Genomic DNA, 21,170 nt, shown 5'->3' with positions numbered 1-21,170 from the left:
TTCTGAAGAAGCCAATGCCTCAGTCTCCCTGGCTCTGATCTGTGGGCTTTATGCACGCTCTCTTATTTAATCATCACAGCCATCCTCCGACACAGGTGTTCGCAGTACCGGATCATGAATCTGGGACTAGCACCTCACTGGCTTTAAGTAACGAGCTTTAGTCACAAGGCCAGTGAGGGTTAGGGCTGGGACTCAACTCTGACACAGACTGAACGCTCTCCTACATAGTATGAGAAATTGCTAAATGTTTGAAGCCCAGAAATTAAAAAAAAGAAAAAATCCACTAGAAAGCAGAAGAGGGAAATTAGAGTTGGTGGAACTAGAAACAGTATTTTTAATGATCTAATATATAAATACATTCATTATAACTTAACTCTGAAATGTTCATGTTTGGTGTGCTACACATAAAAGTATAGTTTATTCAGATACTAATGACAGGCTGATTGAACATACATGGGAACCTTTTACCATTTTGATATAAAGTGAGCCAAGCTATAAGATTTTAGGAGCCTAACATCTCTTTATTTTCTCAGTTTATGAGGAGAAACTATGAGCATTATGGTAAAATAGTTCTTATGTTTTCAGGATAAAACAGCTTTTATTGAGTGGAACAAATAAACACAGCACCCATTTTTAGAAAAGGGGTTTAAAAAAAACATCCAAGTAAAACACCCCCAGCCCTTACCAAGAAAAAACAACTCGTCACATACCATATTTGTCGCATGGATGTTTGTTTGAAAGTCTCGTTTTCTACACAATTACTGCCAACATTTTCTACGTTTGTCATTTCTTTTTTATTACCCTCATTGAAAACGAGAGGTTTATCAAGATGGAGACAAACTTCTCTACACTTTCCAATGTTGTTTTTGATGTGGTATTTACTAAAAGTACTTGAGTCCTTTCAAGCATAGACCACTGACTTTTCCTTGCTCCAACAGAAGAGGGATACTTAAGCCAGCTGGAAGAGTTCTCACACAATGGAATATTATTCAACCTCAGAAAGGAATGAAATTCGGACACGTGCTACAACACGGATGAACCTTGAAGACATTTAGCTAAGTGAAGTAAGTGAGACAGAAGGACAAATACTGTATGTTCCACATGTATTAGAGACCTAGAATAGGCAAATTCAAAGAGACGTAAAGTAGAAGAGAGGTTACCAGGGGTTGAAGGAGGGGGGACAGGGAGTTACTGTTTAATGGGTACCGTAAAACTTGTTGGGGATGATGAGGAAAAGTTATAAATAGAGTGGTGGCTGGTTATGTACCATCGTGAATGTACTTCGCGCCACTGAATTATACAATTACGAATGGTTAAAAGATAAATATTACGTTATACATATTTTTCCAAACAAAAAATTTTTTTCAAAAAGGCAAGAATGCTGCCGAGGTCTTAACAACTGAGGGAAAGAAAGTTCTAGCCTCTATTACTGGACCTAATATCTCAATACGTTCTGATTCAACAAATTCAGAAAATTCCTGTGTGGGCTTTTCTTTCATGCACTGGGTTCATTCAGTCAATAAATACTTAAAAGTCATGGTATGTCGTGTCAGTCTGAGGGACTAGAGGGATGAGTAAGGGAGATCTCCAGCCTGCAGGACGTGGGAGAGACAGCTGCATTCATAAATGGTTAACGTACAGCATTAGGGCTGCAGTAGAATTATACTGAAGTAGTGGGAACACAGGAGAGGAGATTCCTGAGGGGATCAGGGCTTCATAGAAGAGTTAATAATTGACCTGGGTTTGAACTTTAAGAAGGAATTGGGTTGCTTTTTGTATTTCAGTATTATGTAGTACATTATCACATTGTCTGTCTTGGAATCTTAGATCTAAAATATTTGCAGCCTTTTCAAATACTTTGTAATTTTTCCTTTTGTGTCTAAGCAAGCTAGTCTCTGGAGGCAGGAAAACAACTTGGTTCCTTCTCTGTCCTGCTTTCTAAATATTTATAAGTAAAACCACTTTGAGAAATAATTCAAAGTAAACGAGACACGCTTGGATCCCTCAAAGAACCTGCGGTCTAACGGGGAGATGAGGCAAAGACAGCTGGGCAGTAAATGCCTTAAGAAATAGTGATTTGTGGGATGGCCGTGCACAGGCCGGAGAAATGACTTCTGGGGAATGGAGAAAAGCTTCACGGCAGAGGAGGGTGTCTTTGTGTTTTCCTCTTAAGGCTGTGTAGAATTTTGACAACTAGATGTGCGTAAGGTCTTTTCCTTCAGATAGAAAGATATGAGCAAAAGCAGAAAGGCAAAAAATGTTAGCCCTACTCAGGGGAGCAGTGAAAAAGCAAGCCAGAAAGCCCCGTTGGGGCCGGGTTACAAGGATCTCCAAACTTTCAATGCTCTGCTTACTTCTCAGAATCCAAGAACAATGATTTGTTACTGGTAGATTTAGGAGACAAAGGCCAGAGTGTACCCACTTGTACGCACGTGCAGGGGATGGTGGAGCATAAAGGAGAGTAAAATGGGTGATCCGAAGGCACTGCCTGGGCATGGGCCTCACAGGAGGAGTGGGGATAGACTGAACTAGAAGCGTGATGTAGTGAAAAGAAGAACATGTTTTGGAGTCACTGGGTCCTGGTTTCAAATCCCATATTCAGAATTTTCTAACTGTGCGAACTGGGCCACATTGTTAGAACTTCTGAGCCTCATTCTCCTTGTGTGACCAATGAGGACAATAATACTATCCTTGAATAGGGTTATCCCGAAGATTAGGGAGGATGGGGTGACAGACATGTGTAGACGGCCCTCAAAGGTACCAAAGTTAGTTCCTTCCCCAGGTGATCTCTAAAGTCCCATCTGAAACCAGAATGTGGGTGAACTAATTTAGAAGTTTTTTTTATTTTCCTGCAAAAGTTCTTTTCACAATTGAAGAAGTTAGAAACTGGTGTCTTTTTGTCAGATCTAAAATAAGGTCGCACCAACTCCTTTTCCTAATCAGAGGTCTAAGCTAGGTTCACCCTGTGCAGTGTATCCTTCGGCTAAAGTGACTACAGGCAATACTTGAAAGTATGAACGCACGTTTGAAAACATCTACCAGACTTTCAAGTTGCAGATAGTCTAGATTGTGGTACCTCCCCTTGTGTCCCTACTTTATAACTGCCACTTCACAGAATTCGTTTTTTCTAATTATTTTTCAGGTGAACCTCTTAGGTCTTCTATTTTATAGTAACGTTATCTATAGATGAGGTCGTCTCCTTTCTGACCGTTGTATCCTTATTTGTGTCTCTTTTTTTTTTTGAAGTCTTAAAATGTTCTCTCATGTTTTATTTTTTTCTCTTTGTTTTTTTTTTTTTTAACAAATTGACACTGTGTACAAAGAGTTCAAGTGGCCAGTAAAACTCCTGCTTTAAAATTGTTGGCTTTACGTATCAGAGTGCATAGTTTGAATTCACATCAGAGCTTTCCAAAATGGCAATGGTACAAGCATATGACTTTCTCTAGTATCCAAAACCTGTTCTGGCTTTCCTTTGGCTAAGGAATAGAAAACTAGACAGCCTTCTAAAGCTGCCACAATTTCCTAAAATGCTTGGATAAAAGTTGGCATGCTTCATTTCTCTTGCTTCCCCTGATAACACTGGACTAAAGAGAAAATGAAGAAAATTTAGTCAGTAGTAACTTAAGCAGGAGCTAGCTCGCTCTGGATACATGTGTCAGGATGAGGGTGGTAGTGGGCATTAACGGGTGGTAATGATAAGGCCTCTAGTATTTCAACATTTAATATGACATTGATATTTAGTCTGAATCCCATAGCTCTGTTGTCACACCTTTTCTGTTACGTGGCTCACATCATATAGACACTTTTGGGAAAATGTCTTTTCCCCATTGAACTATGAGCTCATTGGGGGCGGGAGGGGGTGGGTCCTTTCTTACTCAGCTCCGTATTCATGGGTTTAGCACTGAGCCTGAACCTAACATATGTGTAGATATTTATGGGAGGCATGAATAAGAACCTTAATTTATCAGGGCTCAGTAAAAAGAGCCTGAGGACAGTAATGTCCAATAGGGAATTATGAATGTCTTTTCAGAATTTCAAAGAACATTCACTGTTCAGCTGTCTTCCTAAAAAATGTTTCATTTAAAATTAATCAATATCTTGAATACTTGTCTTTTTTTAATAATTTTTATGTAAGGAAGCAGGAAGGAGATACAATTTAAAGCCCTAGTCTACTTGTAATTAAAGAAGGGAAGCTCAACTTCTCTCTAAACTGTTGGTCCAAGTGTGAATTCTTTAATTCCTTTTCTAACTTGTATGTATTCCAGAAAACATACAAATAAGTAAATCCAGGAATTAATAATATTAATTGGCTACTTCGTTCCTATGCATGAGGACACAAAACAACGGTAACATTTATGTTGATTACATTTGGATGTCATATCATCTTGGTATTTTCAAATACTATCTGTCTATTCTAGTGCTGTATAATCTCCTTTTCTTAGTACTTTCCACTTTATGATTTTTATATATTCCTGTTTGAAATAACATTTTGTCTCAATGTCACTCATGCATTTATTTAATCATTTACAAATGATGGTCTGTGAGATGGGACTGAATAATGTGCAAAATATTTCTTAAGGAAGAATGAAAATATATCAAAGAACAATTTGCAAAACCAATATGGTAGAAGTCATATTTATTGAAAAAAATTAATATCTTTGCTATAAAATTTGTAACAGGAATATTTACTAAATGTTTATTTTGATGCAGAAACCTGAATTTTATACCAAGTACAAGACAGTAGCACTAGTTTTTCTTTTATTTACATTTTATGAAAATTGTTATGCCGTCCATGTTAAAAGAACTTATGATGGAGAACTGTTACATTAGAAAAATAATATTCTTGGTAAAGCATTCTCAAGGAGTACAATCACATCTTCTGCCTCTTCAATAAGGCAGAAGTCCCTATAACAGCATATAACTTAATTTACAAAATACAGTAACTGTTCAGACACATATTCAAGTTTTCTTTTGGTATGATTTATTTTCCTCACTGTAAAATTACTTTTTTTCTCTCTCTCTTTTTTTTTTTTTTTTACTGAAACAGAAAGACTTTCAGGAAAATGTCATTGAATGATTTCAGCTATAGATTACATATACAACAACTCTGTAGCCTAGCAACAACCATTGCCACACCATCATTAAAACTTTAAATATTTTACTTGGTGAGCTATTCTCAAACGTAGCATATTTTAAGGTTTTGCCATCATGACCGTGGAATCGTTGGTTTTCGTAGCAAACAGATCTGTCACAGTATGAAGCTTTGTTTGTTTTAGGGAACTGGTACACAATTACATTTCCACTCACGAGAGAACGCCACAGATGTAACTGAAGTCCGGCTCTGATGGCCCCATAAAGGTCCTGCGCTGGACCAGCCCCAAACCTCCTGGGCTCACACTGCACAGCCCTGGCTGGGTTCAGGCAGTTTCATACCCAGAGACTTTGCTGCTCTTCACAGTTAGGTAGTTTTAATTCCTTCAAAGGCACACAACTTCCACCTTTTTTCCAGCGTTGCTCCCACGCCTGTGAATTCCTGTTTAAACATGCGTGGCAACCTCATCAAAAGCATTTCGATTTCGTTTGCAGATATCTGTTAGAAAGGAAGAAAAGTCACTTTTGGGAAACAAGGAGGCAGGGGGTTGAGTGAGGACATGCTTCACCAATGAGACAAACATGTACTTTCCTACTAGGCTGTAAAGTAATGTTCTTTATAAAAGGAGCACAAGTGAAAGGGCTGAATGTGATTAGCTTCGTCATCTCCTGGGCAGCTGGTGGGAGGGGGCATGAGACAAATGGGTGCAAAGTTTCAGGTTCACCCTTCATAGGGATGGCTACCTTACTGACAGCAGCATGCCTGAACAGCCCTCCCTAGATAAAGAAGGAGACGGGGCGGGATTTACGATGGCTCAGAGCAAACTGATCACCACTTGGGGAAAGCTACCACTCCTCTGATACAAAGGGCAGTACTTTTACCTAACTTGGTGAGGGCCGGAGGGCATGTCGGTGGATTTCTTGCCACCCTAACTTTCTCTTAACTTTCACAGGGACCAGAAGACCGTAAAGGTTTAGGAATAAAAATGAAACCCAGCACCCGCGGCAATAAAAGTCTCAAGGTCCATCCAGTGATACAACCCAGGTAGGTTTTTTAGATGCAGTTTTTTTTCTTCTCCCAACTTTTATTACATATATTTTTATACCAGTAGTTCATTTTTCCTTAAATAAAGAACAAAACAATGACAACCCTTTTACTCCAATGCAGCCATTGCTCTTTGTTTTCTGGGTTTGCATCCTAATCCATGCATATACATAGGGATCTCACACAGCAAGTTGACTGAGATCCTGGAGATGGAGGTCTGACATTTCTGTGTAAATTCCATATCATACCGTTGTTATGATCCAAATGACCCTACCAAGATGCTAGTTTCGCTAAGTAAGTCTCAACAGGTGGGGATGACAACATTTAGGAAGGATGTGCGAAGACTACTGGCTTAGCACAGATCTGGGCACCTAGAAATGTTCAGTGAATAAGACCTCATTATTTTTCATGGTACAATCACTGTCTGGATATCATTTTACAGTCTATACTTTACTTCCATTTAATAATTAAGAGAGATCAGGGACTTCCCTTGTGGTCCATTGGTTAAGACTCTGCACTTCAATGCAGGGGGTGTGGGATCGACCCCGATCAGGGAACAAGGATCCCACACACATGCCATGTGGCCAAAAAAAACCAAACACCAACCAATTAAGAGAGACCAAACAGACAGCTGATACCACAGAAATACAAACAATTATATACCAACAAATTGGACAACCTAGAAGAAATGGACAAGTTTCTAGAAACATGCAACCCACCAAAACTGAATCAAGAAGAAATAGATATTTCGAACAGACTGATCACTAGAAATGAAATAGAATCTGTAATTTAAAGAGAAAAAAAAAAGCCTCCCTGCAAATAAAAGTCCAGGACCAGATGGCTTCACTGGGCAATTCTACCAAACATACAAAGAAGAACTTATACTGATCCTTCTCAAACTCTTCCAAAAGATTGAAGAAGGAACACTCCCAAAGTCATTCTGTGAAGCCACCATCACCCTGATACCAAAACCAGACAAAGACAATATAAAAAAAGAAAATTACAGGCCAATATCTTCGATGAATATAGATGCAAAAATTCTCAACAAAATACTAGCAAACTGGGTCAGAAGACTAGATATCTAGGATGGCAAGGTGAGAAGGACTTATCTTGCCATGGCTGGCTTTGAAGACAGAGGCAGGGAGCCACGATTCAAGGAACACAGACAGCTTCTAGAAGCTGGACAAGGACTCCTGCCAGTGTTGCTGAGGCATCCTGCATCACTCAGAATCCCAGTGGTTACCCAGTTGGTGCTGAAGGAAGTTCTGTTATAGATGCACAATTAGACTTCCTTGTTGCCACTGTGAAGGGGTTCTGTTGAGCCTGTCGATACGGCACTGGTTTGTAAAAAAATCTATCAATCAGTAATTAAGAGTATGTACATCGAGAAGATGGCAGAATAGAAGGACCTTGAGCTCACCTCCTGACATGAGCACACCAAAATCACAACTAACTGCTGAACTACCATTGATAAAAAGACTGGAACCTACCAAAAACGATATTCTAATCCAAAGACATAAAGAAGAAACTCAGCGAGATAGTAGAAGGGGCACACTTGCGAAATAATCAAATCCCATATCCCCTGGGTGGGCGACCCACAAACCGGAGAACAATTATATCGCAGAAGTTCTCCCACAGGAGTGAGAGTTCTGAGCTCCATGTCAGACTCCCCAGCCTGGGGGTCCGGCATTGGGAGGAGGACTTCCCGGAGCATTTGGCTTTGAAGGCCAGTGGGGCTTGAGTGCAGGAGCTCCACAGGACCAGAGGAAACAGAGACCCCATTCTTGGAGGGCTCACGTGATTTCGTGTGTGTACCAAGACCCAGGGCAAAAGCAGTGACTCCACAGGAGCCTGGGTCAGACCTGCCTGCTGGTCTCGGAGGGTGTCCTGGGGAGGCAGGGGGCAGCTGTGGCTCACTGTGGGGACAAGGGCACTGGTGGAATAGGTACTGGGGAATATTCATTGGCACGAGCTCTCCTGGAGGCTGCCATTTCGGCACCAAGACCTGGCCCCAACCGCCTGTAGGCTTCAGTGCTGGGACACCTCAGGTGAAATGACCAACATGGCGGGAACAGAGCCCCACCTACCAGTGGACAGGCTGCATGAAGACTTCCTGATCCCACAGCCACCTCTAGACATGCCCCTTGACATGGCCCTGCCCAGAAGAGGGCCAAGACCCAGCCCCACCCAGCACTAGTGGGCAAGCATCAGCCCTTCCCACCATGAAGCCTGCACAAGCCTCTAGGCCAGCCCCACCCACTAGGGGGCAGACATTAGAAGCAAGAGAACTAGGATCCAGCAGCATGCGGAACTAAGTCAGCAAACGCAGGTCAGAACCTACCCTGGGACCAGCTGGTCCCCTGGCCCTTGGGTGACAAGAAGGGAATGTATTGCTGGGACACATAGGACATCCCCTACAGAGGGCCACTTCTCCAAGGTTAAGAAACATAACTAACTTCACATACATAAACATACAAATAGAAATTGAGACAAAATGAGATGTCAGAGGAATATGTTTCAGATGAAGGAACAACATAAAACCCCAGAAGAACAACTGAGTGACATGGAGATAGTCAATCTACCCGAGAAAGAATTCAGAATAATGACTGCAAGGATGAGCCAAGAACTCAGGAAAAGAATGGATGCACAGAGTGGAAGTTACAAGTTTGTTTGTTTGTTTGTTTGTTTTGCAGTACGCGGGCCTCTCACTGCTGTGGCCTCCCCCCGGCGCGGAGCATAGGCCCCGGACGTGCAGGCTCAGTGGCCACGGCCCACAGGCCCAGCCGCTCCGTGGCACGCGGGATCCTCCCGGACCGGGGCATGAACCCATGCCCCCTGCATCAGCAGGCGGACTCCCAACCACTGCGCCACCAGGGGAGCCCAAGAGAAGTTACAAGTTTTTAATAAAATGTGAAGAGCAACCAAACAGAGTTGAAGAATACAATAACTGAAATGAGAAACACTAGAAGGAATCAATAGCAGAATAAATGAAACAGAAGAATGGGTAAGTGAGCTGGAAGACACAGTGGTGGAAATCACTGCCACAGAGAAGAATAAAGAAAAAATAATGAAAAGAAATGAGGACAGTTTAAGAGACCTCTGGGACAGCATCAAATGCACCACCATTCGCATTATAGGGGCCCCAGAAGGAGAAGAGAGAGAGAAGGGGCCTGAGAAGATATTTGAAGCGATAAAAGCTGAAAACTTCCCTAACATGGGAAAGGAAACAGTCACCTCAGTCCAGGAAGAGAGTCTCAGGCATGCCAAGAAACAGTAATCAAATTGACAAAAATTAAAGACAAAGAAAAAATATTAAATTGACAAGAGAAAAGCAACAAATAACATACAAAGGAATCCCCATAAGGTTATCAGCTGATTTTTCAGCAGAAACATTATAGGCCAGAAGGGAGTGGCACAATAGAATAATGTGATGAAAGGGAAAAACCTACAACCAGGAATACTCTACCCAGCAAGGCTCTCATTCAGATTTGACAGAGGAATCCAAAGCTTTACAGTCAAGCAAACACTAGAAGAATTTAGTACCACCAAAGCAGCTTTACAAGAAATGCTAAAGGAACTTCTCCAGGTGGAAAGGAAAATGCCACAACTAGAAACAAGAAAATTACAAAATGGGAAAGCTCACTGGTAATGGCAAACATACAGTAAAGGTAGGAAATCATCTACACACAAATATGATATCTAAGCTAGTAATCACGAGGAGAGTACAAATGCAGGATATTTGAAACACATTTGGAACTAAGAGATCAGAGACTTAAAACAATTATGTGCATATATATAGACTACTATATCAAAACCTCATGGTAACTGCAAACAAAAAAATCTATAGTAGATACACACATAGAAAAGATAAAGGAGTCCAAACACAACACTAAAGACAGTCATCAAATCACAAGAGAACAAAAGAAGAAAGGAAGAAAAAAGACCTAAGACCTATGTATCAACATACATATTGATAACTACCATATGTAAATGAATTAAATGTCCCAACCAAAAGACACAGACTGGCTGAATGAATACAAAAACAAGATCTGTATATGAGCTGTCTACAAGAGATCCACTTCTCAGACCTAGAGACACATGCATACTGAAAGTGAGGGGAGGGATAAAAGGTATTCCCAAATGGAAATCAAAAGAAAGCTGGAGTAGCAGTACTCACAGAAGACAAAATAGAGTTTAAAATAAATGCTGTTACAAGAAACAAAGAAGGACACTACACAGGGATCAAGGGATCAATCCAAGAAGAAGATATAACAATTGTAAATATATATGCACCCAACATAGGATCACCTCAATATATAAGGCAAATACTAACAGTCATAAAAAGAGAAATCAACAGTAACAGTGGGGGACTTTTCATCAATGGACAGATCATCCAGACAGAAAGTCAATAAGGAAATACAGGCCTTAAATGACACATCAGACTTGATGGACTTAATTGATATTTATAGAAGATTCCATCCAAAAGCATCAGAATACACTTTCTTCTCAAGTGCACATGGAACATTCTCCAGGATTGATCACATGTTGGGCCACAAGGCAAGCCTCGGTAAATTTAAGAAAAACTGAAATCATACCAAGCATCTTTTCCAAGCACAGCACTATGAGATTAGAAATCAACTACACGAAAAAAACCTGCAAAAAACATAAACACATGGAGGCTAAACAAGATGCTACTAAATAACCAATGGATCACTGAAGAAATCAAAGAGGAAATAAAAAAAATACCTAGAGACAAGTGAAAGCAAAAACATTACATTCTACACCCTATGGGATACAGCAAAAAGGATTTTAAGAGGGACGTTTACAGTGATACAAGCTTATCTCAGGGAACAAAAAAAAAAATCTCAAATAAACAACCTAACCTTACACCTAAAGCAACTAGAGAAGGAGGAACAAACAAAACCCAAAGTTAGTAGAAGGAAAGAAATCATAAAGAACAGAACAGAAATAGAGACTAAGAAAACAGTAGAAAAGATCAATGAAACTAAAAGCTGGTTCTTTGAAAAGATAAACAAGATTGATAAACTTTTAGCCAGACTCACTAAGAAAAAAAGAGGGCCCAAATCAATAAAATTAAAAATGAAAAAGGAGAAGTTACAACGACACCACAGAGATACAGAGGATGAGACTAGTACGAGCAACTATACACCAATAAAATGGACAACCTAGAATAAACAAATTCTTAGGAAGGTACAATCTCCCAAGACTGAACCAGGAAGAAATGGAAAATATGAACAGACCAATTACCAGTACTGAAATTGAATCAGTGATTAAAAGACTCCCAACAAACAGAAGTCCAGTGCCAGATGGCTTTGCAGGCAAATTCTACCGAACATTCAGAGAAGAGTTAACACCTATCCTTCTGAAACTATTCCAAAGAACTGTAGAGGAAGGAACACTCCCAAACTCAATCTATGAGGCCACCATCACCCTGATACCAAAATCAGACACAGATACCACAAAAAGAGAAAATTACTGGCTAGTATCACTGATGAACATAGACACAAAAATCCTCAACAAAATACTAGCAAACTGACTCCAACAATACATTAAAAGGATCATACACCATAATCAAGTGGGATTTATCCCAGGGATGCAAGGGGCTTTTCAATATCCACAATCAATAAGTGTGATACACCATATTAACAAATTGAATACAAACCATATGATCATCTCAACAGATGCAGAAAAAGCTTTTGATAAAAATTCAACACCCATTTATGATAAAAACTCTCCAGAAAGTGGGCACAGAGGAAACATATCTCAAAATAATAAAGGCCATATATGACAAACCCACAGCTAACATCATACTCACTGGTGAAAAGCTAAAAGCATTTCCTCTAAGATCAGGAACAAGACAAGGATGTCCACTCTCGCCATTTTTATTCAACAGAGTTTTGGAAGTCCTAGCCACAGCAATCAGAGAAGATAAAGAAATAAAAGACTTCTTTTCCAAATTGGAAAAGAAGTAAAATTTATATTTGCAGATGACATGATACTGTACATAGAAAATCTTACAGACGCTACCAGAAAACTATTTACTAGACCTCATCAATGAATTTGGTAAAAGTCTCAGGATATGAAATTAATACACAGAAATCTGTTGCATTTCTATACACTAGCAACAAAGTATCAGAAAGAGAAATTAAAGAAATAATCCCATTTAGCATCACAGCAAAAAGAATAAAATACCCTGGAATAAACCTACCTAAGGATCCAAAAGACCTGTACACTGAAAACTGTTAAGATGCTGATGAAAGAAATTGAAGATGACACAAACAGATTGAAAGATATACTGTGTTCTTGGATTGGAAGCATCAATATTGTCAAAATGACTATACCACCTAAGGCAATCTATAGATTCTATGCAATCCCTATCAAATTACTAATGGCATTTTTCACAGAATTAGAACAAATATTTAAAAATTTTATGGACATACAAAAGACCCCAAATAGCCAAAACAATCTTGAGAAAGAAAAACGGAGCTGGAGGAATCAGGCTCCCTGACTTCAGACTATACTACAAAGCTACAGTCATCAAAACAGTATGGTACTGGCACAAAAACAGAAATATAGATCAATGGAACAGGATAGAAAGCCTGGAAATAAGCCCACACACCTACGGTCAATTAATCTACAACAAAGGAGGCAAGAATATACAATGAAGAAGAGAGTCTTTTTAATAAGAGGTGCTGGGAAAACTGGACAGCTACATGTAAAAAAATGAAATTAGAACATTCTCTAACACCATACACAAAAATAAACTCAAATGGATTAAAGACCTGAATGTACAACTGGATACTATAAAACTCCTAGAGGAAAACATAGGCAGAACACTCTGACATAAATTGCAGCAATTTTTTTTTTGATCTCTCTCCTAGAGTAATGGAAATAAAAACAAAAATAAACGGGACCTCATCAAACTTAAAAGCTTTTGCATAGCACAGGAAGCCATATACAAAATGAAAAGATAACCTACAGAATGGGAGAAAATATTTGCAAACAATGCAACTGACAAGGGATTAATCTCCAAAATACACAAACAGCTCATACAACTCAACAACAAAAAATCAACCCAATCAAGAAATGGGTAAAAGATCTAAATAGACATTTTTCCAAAGAAGATATACAGGTGGCCAAAAGACATATGGAACCATACTCAACATTGCTAATTATTAGACAAATGCAACAAAGCTACAATGAGGTACCACTTCACACCAGTCAGAATGGTCATCATTAAAAACTCTACAAACGGGCTTCCCTGGTGGTGCAGTGGTTGAGAGTCCACCTGTCAATGCAGGGGACACGGGTTCAAGCCGTGGTCTGGGAGGATCCCATGTGCCGTGGAGCAACTAAGCCCGTGTGCCACAACTACGGAGCCTGTGCTCTAGAGCCCACGAGCCACAACTACTGAACCCACATGCCACAACCACTGAGTCCCACATGCCTAGAGCCCGTGCTCTGCAACAAGAGAAGCCACCGCAATGAGAAGCCTGCGCACCTCAACGAAGAGTAGCCTCTGCTTGCCTCAACGAAGAGTAGCCTCTGCTTGCCTCAACTAGAGAAAGCCCATGCGCAGCAACGAAGACCCAACACAGCCAAAAATAAATTAAATAAATAAATTAAAAACAAACTCTACAAATAACAAATGGTGGAGAGGATGTGGAGAAAAGGGAACCCTCCTACATTGTTGGTGGGAATGTAAGTTGGTACAGCCACTATGGAAAACAGTATGGAGGTTCCTTAAAAACTAAAAATAGAGCTACCACATGATCCTGCAATCTCACTCCTGGGCATATATCCGAAGAAAACTATAATTTGAAAAGATACATGCACTGCATTTTTCATAGTGGGACTATTTACAGTAGCTAAAACATGGAAGCAACCTAAATGTCCATTGACAGATGAATGGATAAAGAAGATGTGGTATATTTATACAATGGAATATTACTCAGCCATGAAAAAGAATGAAATAATGCCATTTGCAGCAACATGGATGGACTTAGAGATTATCATGCTAAGTGAAGTAAGTCAGACAAAGACAAATATCATATTGCTTATATGAGGAATCAAAAAAAATGATACAAATGAACTTATATAAACAACAGATATAGACCCACAGACACAGAAAACAAACTTATGGTTACCAAAGGGGAAGTGGGGGGGAAAGGATAAATTAGGAGTTTGGGATTAACATATACACACTACTATATATAAATAAATAACCAACAAAGACCTACTGTAAAGCACAGGGAACTATACTCAATGTTTTGTAATAACCTATAAGGAAAAAGAATCTGAAAAAGAATAGATATATATCTATGTGTAACTGAATCACTTTCCTGTACACCTGAAACTAACACAACATTGTAAATCAACTATACTGCAATAAAAAAAATAACAAAAAAGTTATCAAATGAAATTCAGGAACGCATAGAAAAGATCATACCCCATGATCAAGCTGAATTCATCACAGGGTCACAAGAATGGTTCAATACACAAATCAAACAATGTGATACACCACATCAACAAAAGAAAAGACAGAAACCACATGATCATCTCAAAAGATGCAGAAAAAGCATTTGATAAAATTCAGTATACATGGATAAAGAAGATGTGGCACATATATACAATGGAATATTACTCAGCCATAAAAAGAAACAAAATTGAGTTATTTGTAGTGAGGTGGATGGACCTAGGGTATGTCATACAGAGTGAAGTAAGTCAGAAAGAGAAAAACAAATACTGTATGCTAACACATACATATGGAATCTAAAAAAAAAAAAGGTTCTGAAGAGCCTAGGGTCAGGACAGGAATAAAGATGCAGACGTAGAGAATGGACTTGAGGACATGGGGATGGGGAAGGGTCAGCTGGGACGAAGTGAAAGAGTGGCATGGACATACATACACTACCAAATGTAAAATAGATAGCTAGTGGGAAGCAGCCACATAGCACAGGGAGATCAGCTCGGTGCTTTGTGTCCACCTAGAGGGGTGGGATAGGGAGGGTGGGAGGGAGGGAGACGCAAGAGGGAAGAGAAATGGGAATATATGTACATGTATAGCTGATTCACTTTGTAATAAAGCAGAAACTAACACACTATTGTAAAGCAATTATACTCCAATAAAGATGTTAAAAAAACATATATATATGAAGAAAAGAACCCAAATACCTAAAAACTTAATGACATAAAAAAAAATTCAATATCCATTTATGATAAAAACTCTTACCAAAGTGGGTATAGAGGGAACATATCTTAACATAATAAAAGCTATTCATGACAAACCCACAGCCAACATAATTCTCAATTGTGAAATGCTGAAAGCCTTCCTGCTCAAATCTGGAACAGGACAAAGATGCCCACTCTCACCACTTCTATTCAACATAGTATTGCAAGTCCTATCCACAGCAGTCAGACAAGTAAAAGAAATAAAAGGTATCCAAATGGAAGAGAAGAAGTAAAATTGTCATTGTATGCAGATGACATGATACTATATATAGAAAACCCTAAAATAGCCACACAAAAACTATCAGAACTGATAAAATAATTCAGTCAAGTAGCAGAATACAAGATTAACATACAGAAATATGTTGCATTTCTTTACTTTACACTAACAATGAAATATCAGAACGGGAGAGTAAAAAAAAAATCCCTTTAAAAATCACATCAACCCCCGCCCCCCAAAAAAAAACCTTAGGAATAAACCGGACTAAGGAGGTGAAAGACTTATGTGCTGAGAATTATAAGACACTGATAAAGGAAACTGAAGACGATTCAAAGAAACAGAAAAATATCCCATGCTCTTGGATTGGAAGAATTAGTACTGTTAAAATGGCCATGCTAACCAAAGCCATCTACAGATTTAATGTGAACCCTATCAAGTTACTCATGACATTTTTCACAGAACTAGAACAAAGAATCCTAAAGTTTATATTGGAACCATAAAAGACCCAGAATTGCCAAAGCAATCCTGAGGAAAAAAGAACAAAGCAGGAGGCATAATACAGACAATACTACAAAGCTACAGTAATCAAAATCATGGTATTGACACAAAAATAGACATATGGATCAATGGAACAGAACAGAGAGCCCAGAAATAAACCCACACACCTACGGTCAATTAATCTTTGACAAAGGAGGCAAGAATATACAATGGAGGAAAGACAGTCTATTCAGCAAGTGGTGTTGGGAAAGCTGGACAGCCTCATGTAAGTCAACGAAGTTAGAATACTCCCTCACACCATACACAAAAATAAACTGAAAATGGCTTAAAGACTTAAATATTAGACATGACACCATAAAACTCCTAGGAGAGAACATAGGCAAAACATTCTCTGACATAAATTGTACCAATGTTTTCTGAGGTTAGTCTCCCAAGGCAACAGAAATAAAAAGCAAAAATAAACAAATGGGACCTAATTAAACTCAAAAGCTTTTGCACAGGAAAGAAAACCAAGAACAAAATGAAAAGACAACCTACAGAATGGGAGAGAACACTTGGCAATGATGTGACAGACAAGGGCTTAATTTCCAAAATATACAAACAGCTCATCCAACTCAATAACAAAAAAACCAAACAACCCAATCAAAAAATGGGCAGAAGACCTAAATAGACATTTCTCCAAAGAAGGCATACAGATGGCCAATAGGCACATGGAATGATGCTCAACGTTGCTAATTATTAGAGAAAATGGAAATCAAAGCTACAATGAGGTACCACCTCACACGGGTCAGAATGGCCATTATTAAAAACTCTACAAATAACAAATGCTGGAGAGGGTTTGGAGAAAAAGGAACCCTCCTACACTGCTGGTGGGAATGTAAATTGGTATAGCCACTATGGAAAACACTATGGAGGTTCCTTAAAAAACTAAAAATAGAGCTACCACATGATCCTGCATTCCCATTTCTAGGCATATATCTGGAGAAAACCATAATTCGAAAAGATACATGCACCTCAATGTTCATAGCAGCACTGTTTACAATAGCCAAGACATGGAAGCAGCCTAAGTGTGCGTTGACAGATGAATGGATGAAGAAGATGTAGTATATATATACCATGAAATACTACTCAGCCATAAAAAAGAATGAAATAATGCCATTTGCAGCAGCATAGATGGACCTAGAGATCATCACACTCAGTCAGAAAGAGATAGACAAAAACCATCTATCATTTATATGTGGAATATAAAATGTGACAGATGAACTTATTTACAAAACAGAAACAGACTCACAGACAGACACAGAAAAGAAACTTACGGTCACCGAAGGGAAAGGGGGTGGGGAGGGATAAATGAGTTTGGGATTAGCAGATACAAACTACTATATATAAAATAGATAAACAAGGTCCTACTGTATTGCATAAGGAAGTGTATTCAGTATCCTATAATAAACCATAATGGAGGGCTTCCCTGGTGGCACAGTGGTTGAGAGTCCGCTTGCCGATGCAGGGGACACAGGTTCGTGACCCTGTCCGGGAAGATCCCACATGCCACGGAGCGGCTGGGCCCGTGAGCCATGGCCGCTGAGCCTGCGCATCCGGAGCCTGTGCTCCGCAGTGGGAGAGGCCACAACAGTGAGAGGCCCGCGTAACGCAAAATAATAATAATAATAAATAACCATAATGGAAAAGAATATGAAAAAGAATATGTATAGATGTGTATAACTGAATCACTTGGCCGTACACCAGAAACTAACACAGCATTGTAAATCAACTATACTTCAATTAAAAAAAAAAAAAACAAGGGAGACTAAATAGACCAGGAAGTCAAATTAACTGTTCATTTAATATTCACATTAAAAAGATTTTACATGATACAGTCAATTTTCCTAGGCCTATGAAACAAAACTTTAGTTAAACAGAGGCAGTCCTGAAAGTTGAAATCAGTTGTATTCTAAAATTTTTATATGAATTGTTTTGAAATCTGAATGTATTTTTCCATAAAGCCATGTTAACAGGATTATTAGATTCCCATGTCAACTCACAAAAGATTCATAATGAATTTGAAAAAGTAAGTTTTCTTTCAGCAACGTCCAAAGCACCTTCACCAGTATGCTGAGTTCCTTCTCACAACAATCCTGGAATATATATGGGACAGACATTATGATCTATCTTCGTGTTATAGCTGAGAAAACTGAGGGACTACAGAGGGTCGAGTGTTATATCAGAGAAAGAACTGGGGAAGAGTTCACCACATGTGGACTGGCCCCTGGCATTGGTTTGCTCTAAATGCTCCCCATGACTGTCAGAAGCTGTGGGTGAAGAACCAGGGGTATAGTGCATTCTTTCTAAGTATCAGTCACCTGGGGCATTTGTTAAAAGCACATTCCCTTTCTGACTTACTTCACTCTGTATGACAGACTCTAGGTCCATCCACCAACTACAAATAACTCAATTTCGTTTCTATTTATAGCAGAGTAATATTCCATTGTATATATGTGCCACATCTTCTTTATCCATTCATCCGATGATGGACACCTACGCTGCTTCCATGCCCTGGCTATTGTAAATAGAGCTGCAGTGAACATTGGGGAACATGACTCTTTGAATTATGGTTTTCTCAGGGTATATGCCCAGTAGTGGGATTGCTGGGTCATATGGTAGTTCTGTTTGTAGCTTTTTAAGGAACCTCCATACTATTCTGCATAGTGGCTGTATCAATTTACAAATACCATATGCTAACACATATATATGGAATCTAAGGGGGGAGAAAAAAAAGGTCATGAAGAACCTAGGGGTAAGACGGGAATAAAGACACAGACCTACTAGAGCATGGACTTGAGGATATGGGGAGGGGGAAGGGTAAGCTGTGACAAAGTGAGAGAGTGGCATGGACATATATACACTACCAAACATAAAATAGATAGCTAGTGGGAAGCAGCCGCATAGCACAGGGAGATCAACTAGGTGCTTTGTGTCCACCTAGAGGGGTGGGCTAGGGAGGGTGGGAGGGAGGGAGACGCAAGAGGGAGAGATATGGGGACATATGTATATGTATAACTGAGTCACTTTGTTATAAAGCAGAAACTAACACACCATTGTAAAGCAATTATACTCCAATAAAGATGTTAAAAAAAAAGAAAGAAGGAAAAAATGGAGAAAAGGAGGGAGGGGGGGAGGGAGGAAGAAACCTTTTAAATTCCCCAGCCCAGCAATAACATGGGCAGGTTCAACTCTAAGGTTTTTCTAAATGTATCTGCATATTGACCACTGGGTAGCCTGCTGTTTCCCTCAACAATTGTCCTCCGTAAGGCTCTCTACGTAAACCAATATGTATGTAAATATCGTGTGTGTTGGCAGTAAAGTGTTCCATGTTACGAATACACCACAGTTTGTATTTAACCGATAAAAAAAAACAAAAAAAAGCACATTCCCTAGCCTCTTCTCTGGAGTCTCTAATTCCGCCCAGTGTGGGGTGTACCCAGATTATTGTTAATAATTGCGCCGGGTCAGGCATATTTGGGTTTACATTGAGGATTTAAATCAGATACCCTTGAATTTGCCTCTGGGCTAGGCCTCGAGCAAGCTGTCTGACCTTGGGCAAGTCATTTAATAGCTGTAATTCTCAGTTTCTTCATGTGTATAATAGAAATAAAAACATCTCTTTCAGCGTAATTGTGAGGCTTGTTTGTAAGATGTAACGCAGGGCCTGGCACAAACACAATTTCTCTATATACCTGTCTTAGGCGATGCTGATCGAACACTACACACTAACAGTCAAACCTTTTGTGGTAGATGGGTCAAGCCCTGTGTTCATAAGCCAAAGAAAACAAGTACAGAGAAGTGTGTGGTCCAACCCAGTTTTTAGTTGGTCCAGAGGCAGTTTTCCTTAAGCTTTGTGAAGTCAAGGTGTTCTCTTAACAAGCTCCCTTTTTTCTTTTGGAGGGCAGTACAGGTCATCTACAGTATGTTCCAGTCCCCAGTCAAATTCAAGTGATACCCCTGGGATGAGCAGTCTTTTTCCAGATCAAGCAGAGGCCACAGAGAAACTGACAGATGGAAGGAACAGCCATCACACCACACACTTGTTTCCAGCACAGCTATCACCTTTTTTTGGAAAAGTGGCGAAGAAGCCTCGTACTGTTCATTAGGGAGGGGAGAAAAAGCTGAATTCTCGAGGGGAAAATAAAGGTCTGATTTAAAGCTAATGGCTCTGTAGGAGGCCAGCTGGGGTTAGGTCAGGCCATGCCACCTGGCAGTCCTGCAGCTGACTGTAAAAAGTGTAACATCTCACAACCACTGCGAGACTTTTCCTTGCCAAACTCTTCTGAACACACTTTCTTTAATTCTCACCATGCTCTTCTAAGAGAGGGGATAATTTACAAATGAGGAAACTGAGGTCCAGAGTGATTAGGTAACCCAGGCAGTAAGTGTGGAGCTGAGGTGCAGATCCAGGCTCCCTGGCTATGTGCTTTGACACTGATGCCAGTACCCAGATGGGTTGGGGATTGCGAAGTGGGAATTAGAAATAATCCATTTGGTCACTGCCTCTGTGCTCATGGGTGGGGACCGTGGGGGAGGTGTCCCTGTACAGGAGGGCAGAGCTCCTCTGTGATGAACACTGTTTTAGACTGATATCAACATCAACAGCAAAAAAAAAACCCTGAAAGTTCCCAACTCAACCAGCCTATAGTCATATGCTAATGCTTGGGCATCCCCTCCTGAACCACTCACCAAAAATTTGCAGGCAAATCGTGCGGAATCTTGGCTCGCCTGTACTGAAAAGTAGCAACATCTTGTTTTCCATGGTGGCTTTTGACCTGAGCCTAGACTTCAACCACAAAGGAAGCAGAAGAAGGCCTGCAGCAGGAAATAGGCGCCACTTCCTGAGTCCTCGCTGTGGGCCAGGCACAGCGTACATGCTTTAAGTGTATTGTCTCATCAAAAAATTCATTAAACAAGCAAATAAACCTTTCACTTGCTGGAAGAAAGAAATGTAGAGGCAAAAGATCAGATTCCAGTCAAGGAATGACCATTAACCAGCTTCACCATCTTGCCTAAGTCACTTAA

At 39.8% G+C, this 21,170-nt stretch overlaps 1 protein-coding gene and 1 long non-coding RNA gene across 13 annotated transcripts in view; one reads left to right on the top strand and one right to left on the bottom strand.

Moving 5' to 3' along the window:
* The first annotated feature begins 799 nt into the window (after window positions 1-799).
* LOC141277044 (uncharacterized) overlaps window positions 800-21,170 on the top strand; it is a 31,483-nt gene continuing 11,112 nt past the window's right edge. The window contains exons 1-2 of the long non-coding RNA XR_012327690.1: window positions 800-1,064; window positions 6,045-6,136. This is a non-coding gene — a long non-coding RNA (uncharacterized lncRNA). The remainder of the gene's footprint in view (window positions 1,065-6,044; window positions 6,137-21,170) is intronic.
* The window catches only part of ENOX1 (ecto-NOX disulfide-thiol exchanger 1), a 610,449-nt gene continuing 593,904 nt past the window's right edge, over window positions 4,626-21,170 (bottom strand). For all 12 annotated transcript variants that reach the window (XM_073795222.1, XM_073795221.1, XM_073795223.1 and 9 more), the window contains one exon: window positions 4,626-5,590. In XM_073795222.1, the coding sequence (XP_073651323.1) occupies window positions 5,459-5,590 (132 nt within the window). In that variant the 3' untranslated portion in view covers window positions 4,626-5,458. The remainder of the gene's footprint in view (window positions 5,591-21,170) is intronic.

This window comes from Tursiops truncatus, chromosome 18 (genome assembly GCF_011762595.2).
Source record: "Tursiops truncatus isolate mTurTru1 chromosome 18, mTurTru1.mat.Y, whole genome shotgun sequence".
NCBI lineage: Eukaryota > Metazoa > Chordata > Mammalia > Artiodactyla > Delphinidae > Tursiops > Tursiops truncatus.
Note: the sequence above shows the minus strand (reverse complement) of the source record. Positions and strands in the feature narration are given on the sequence as shown.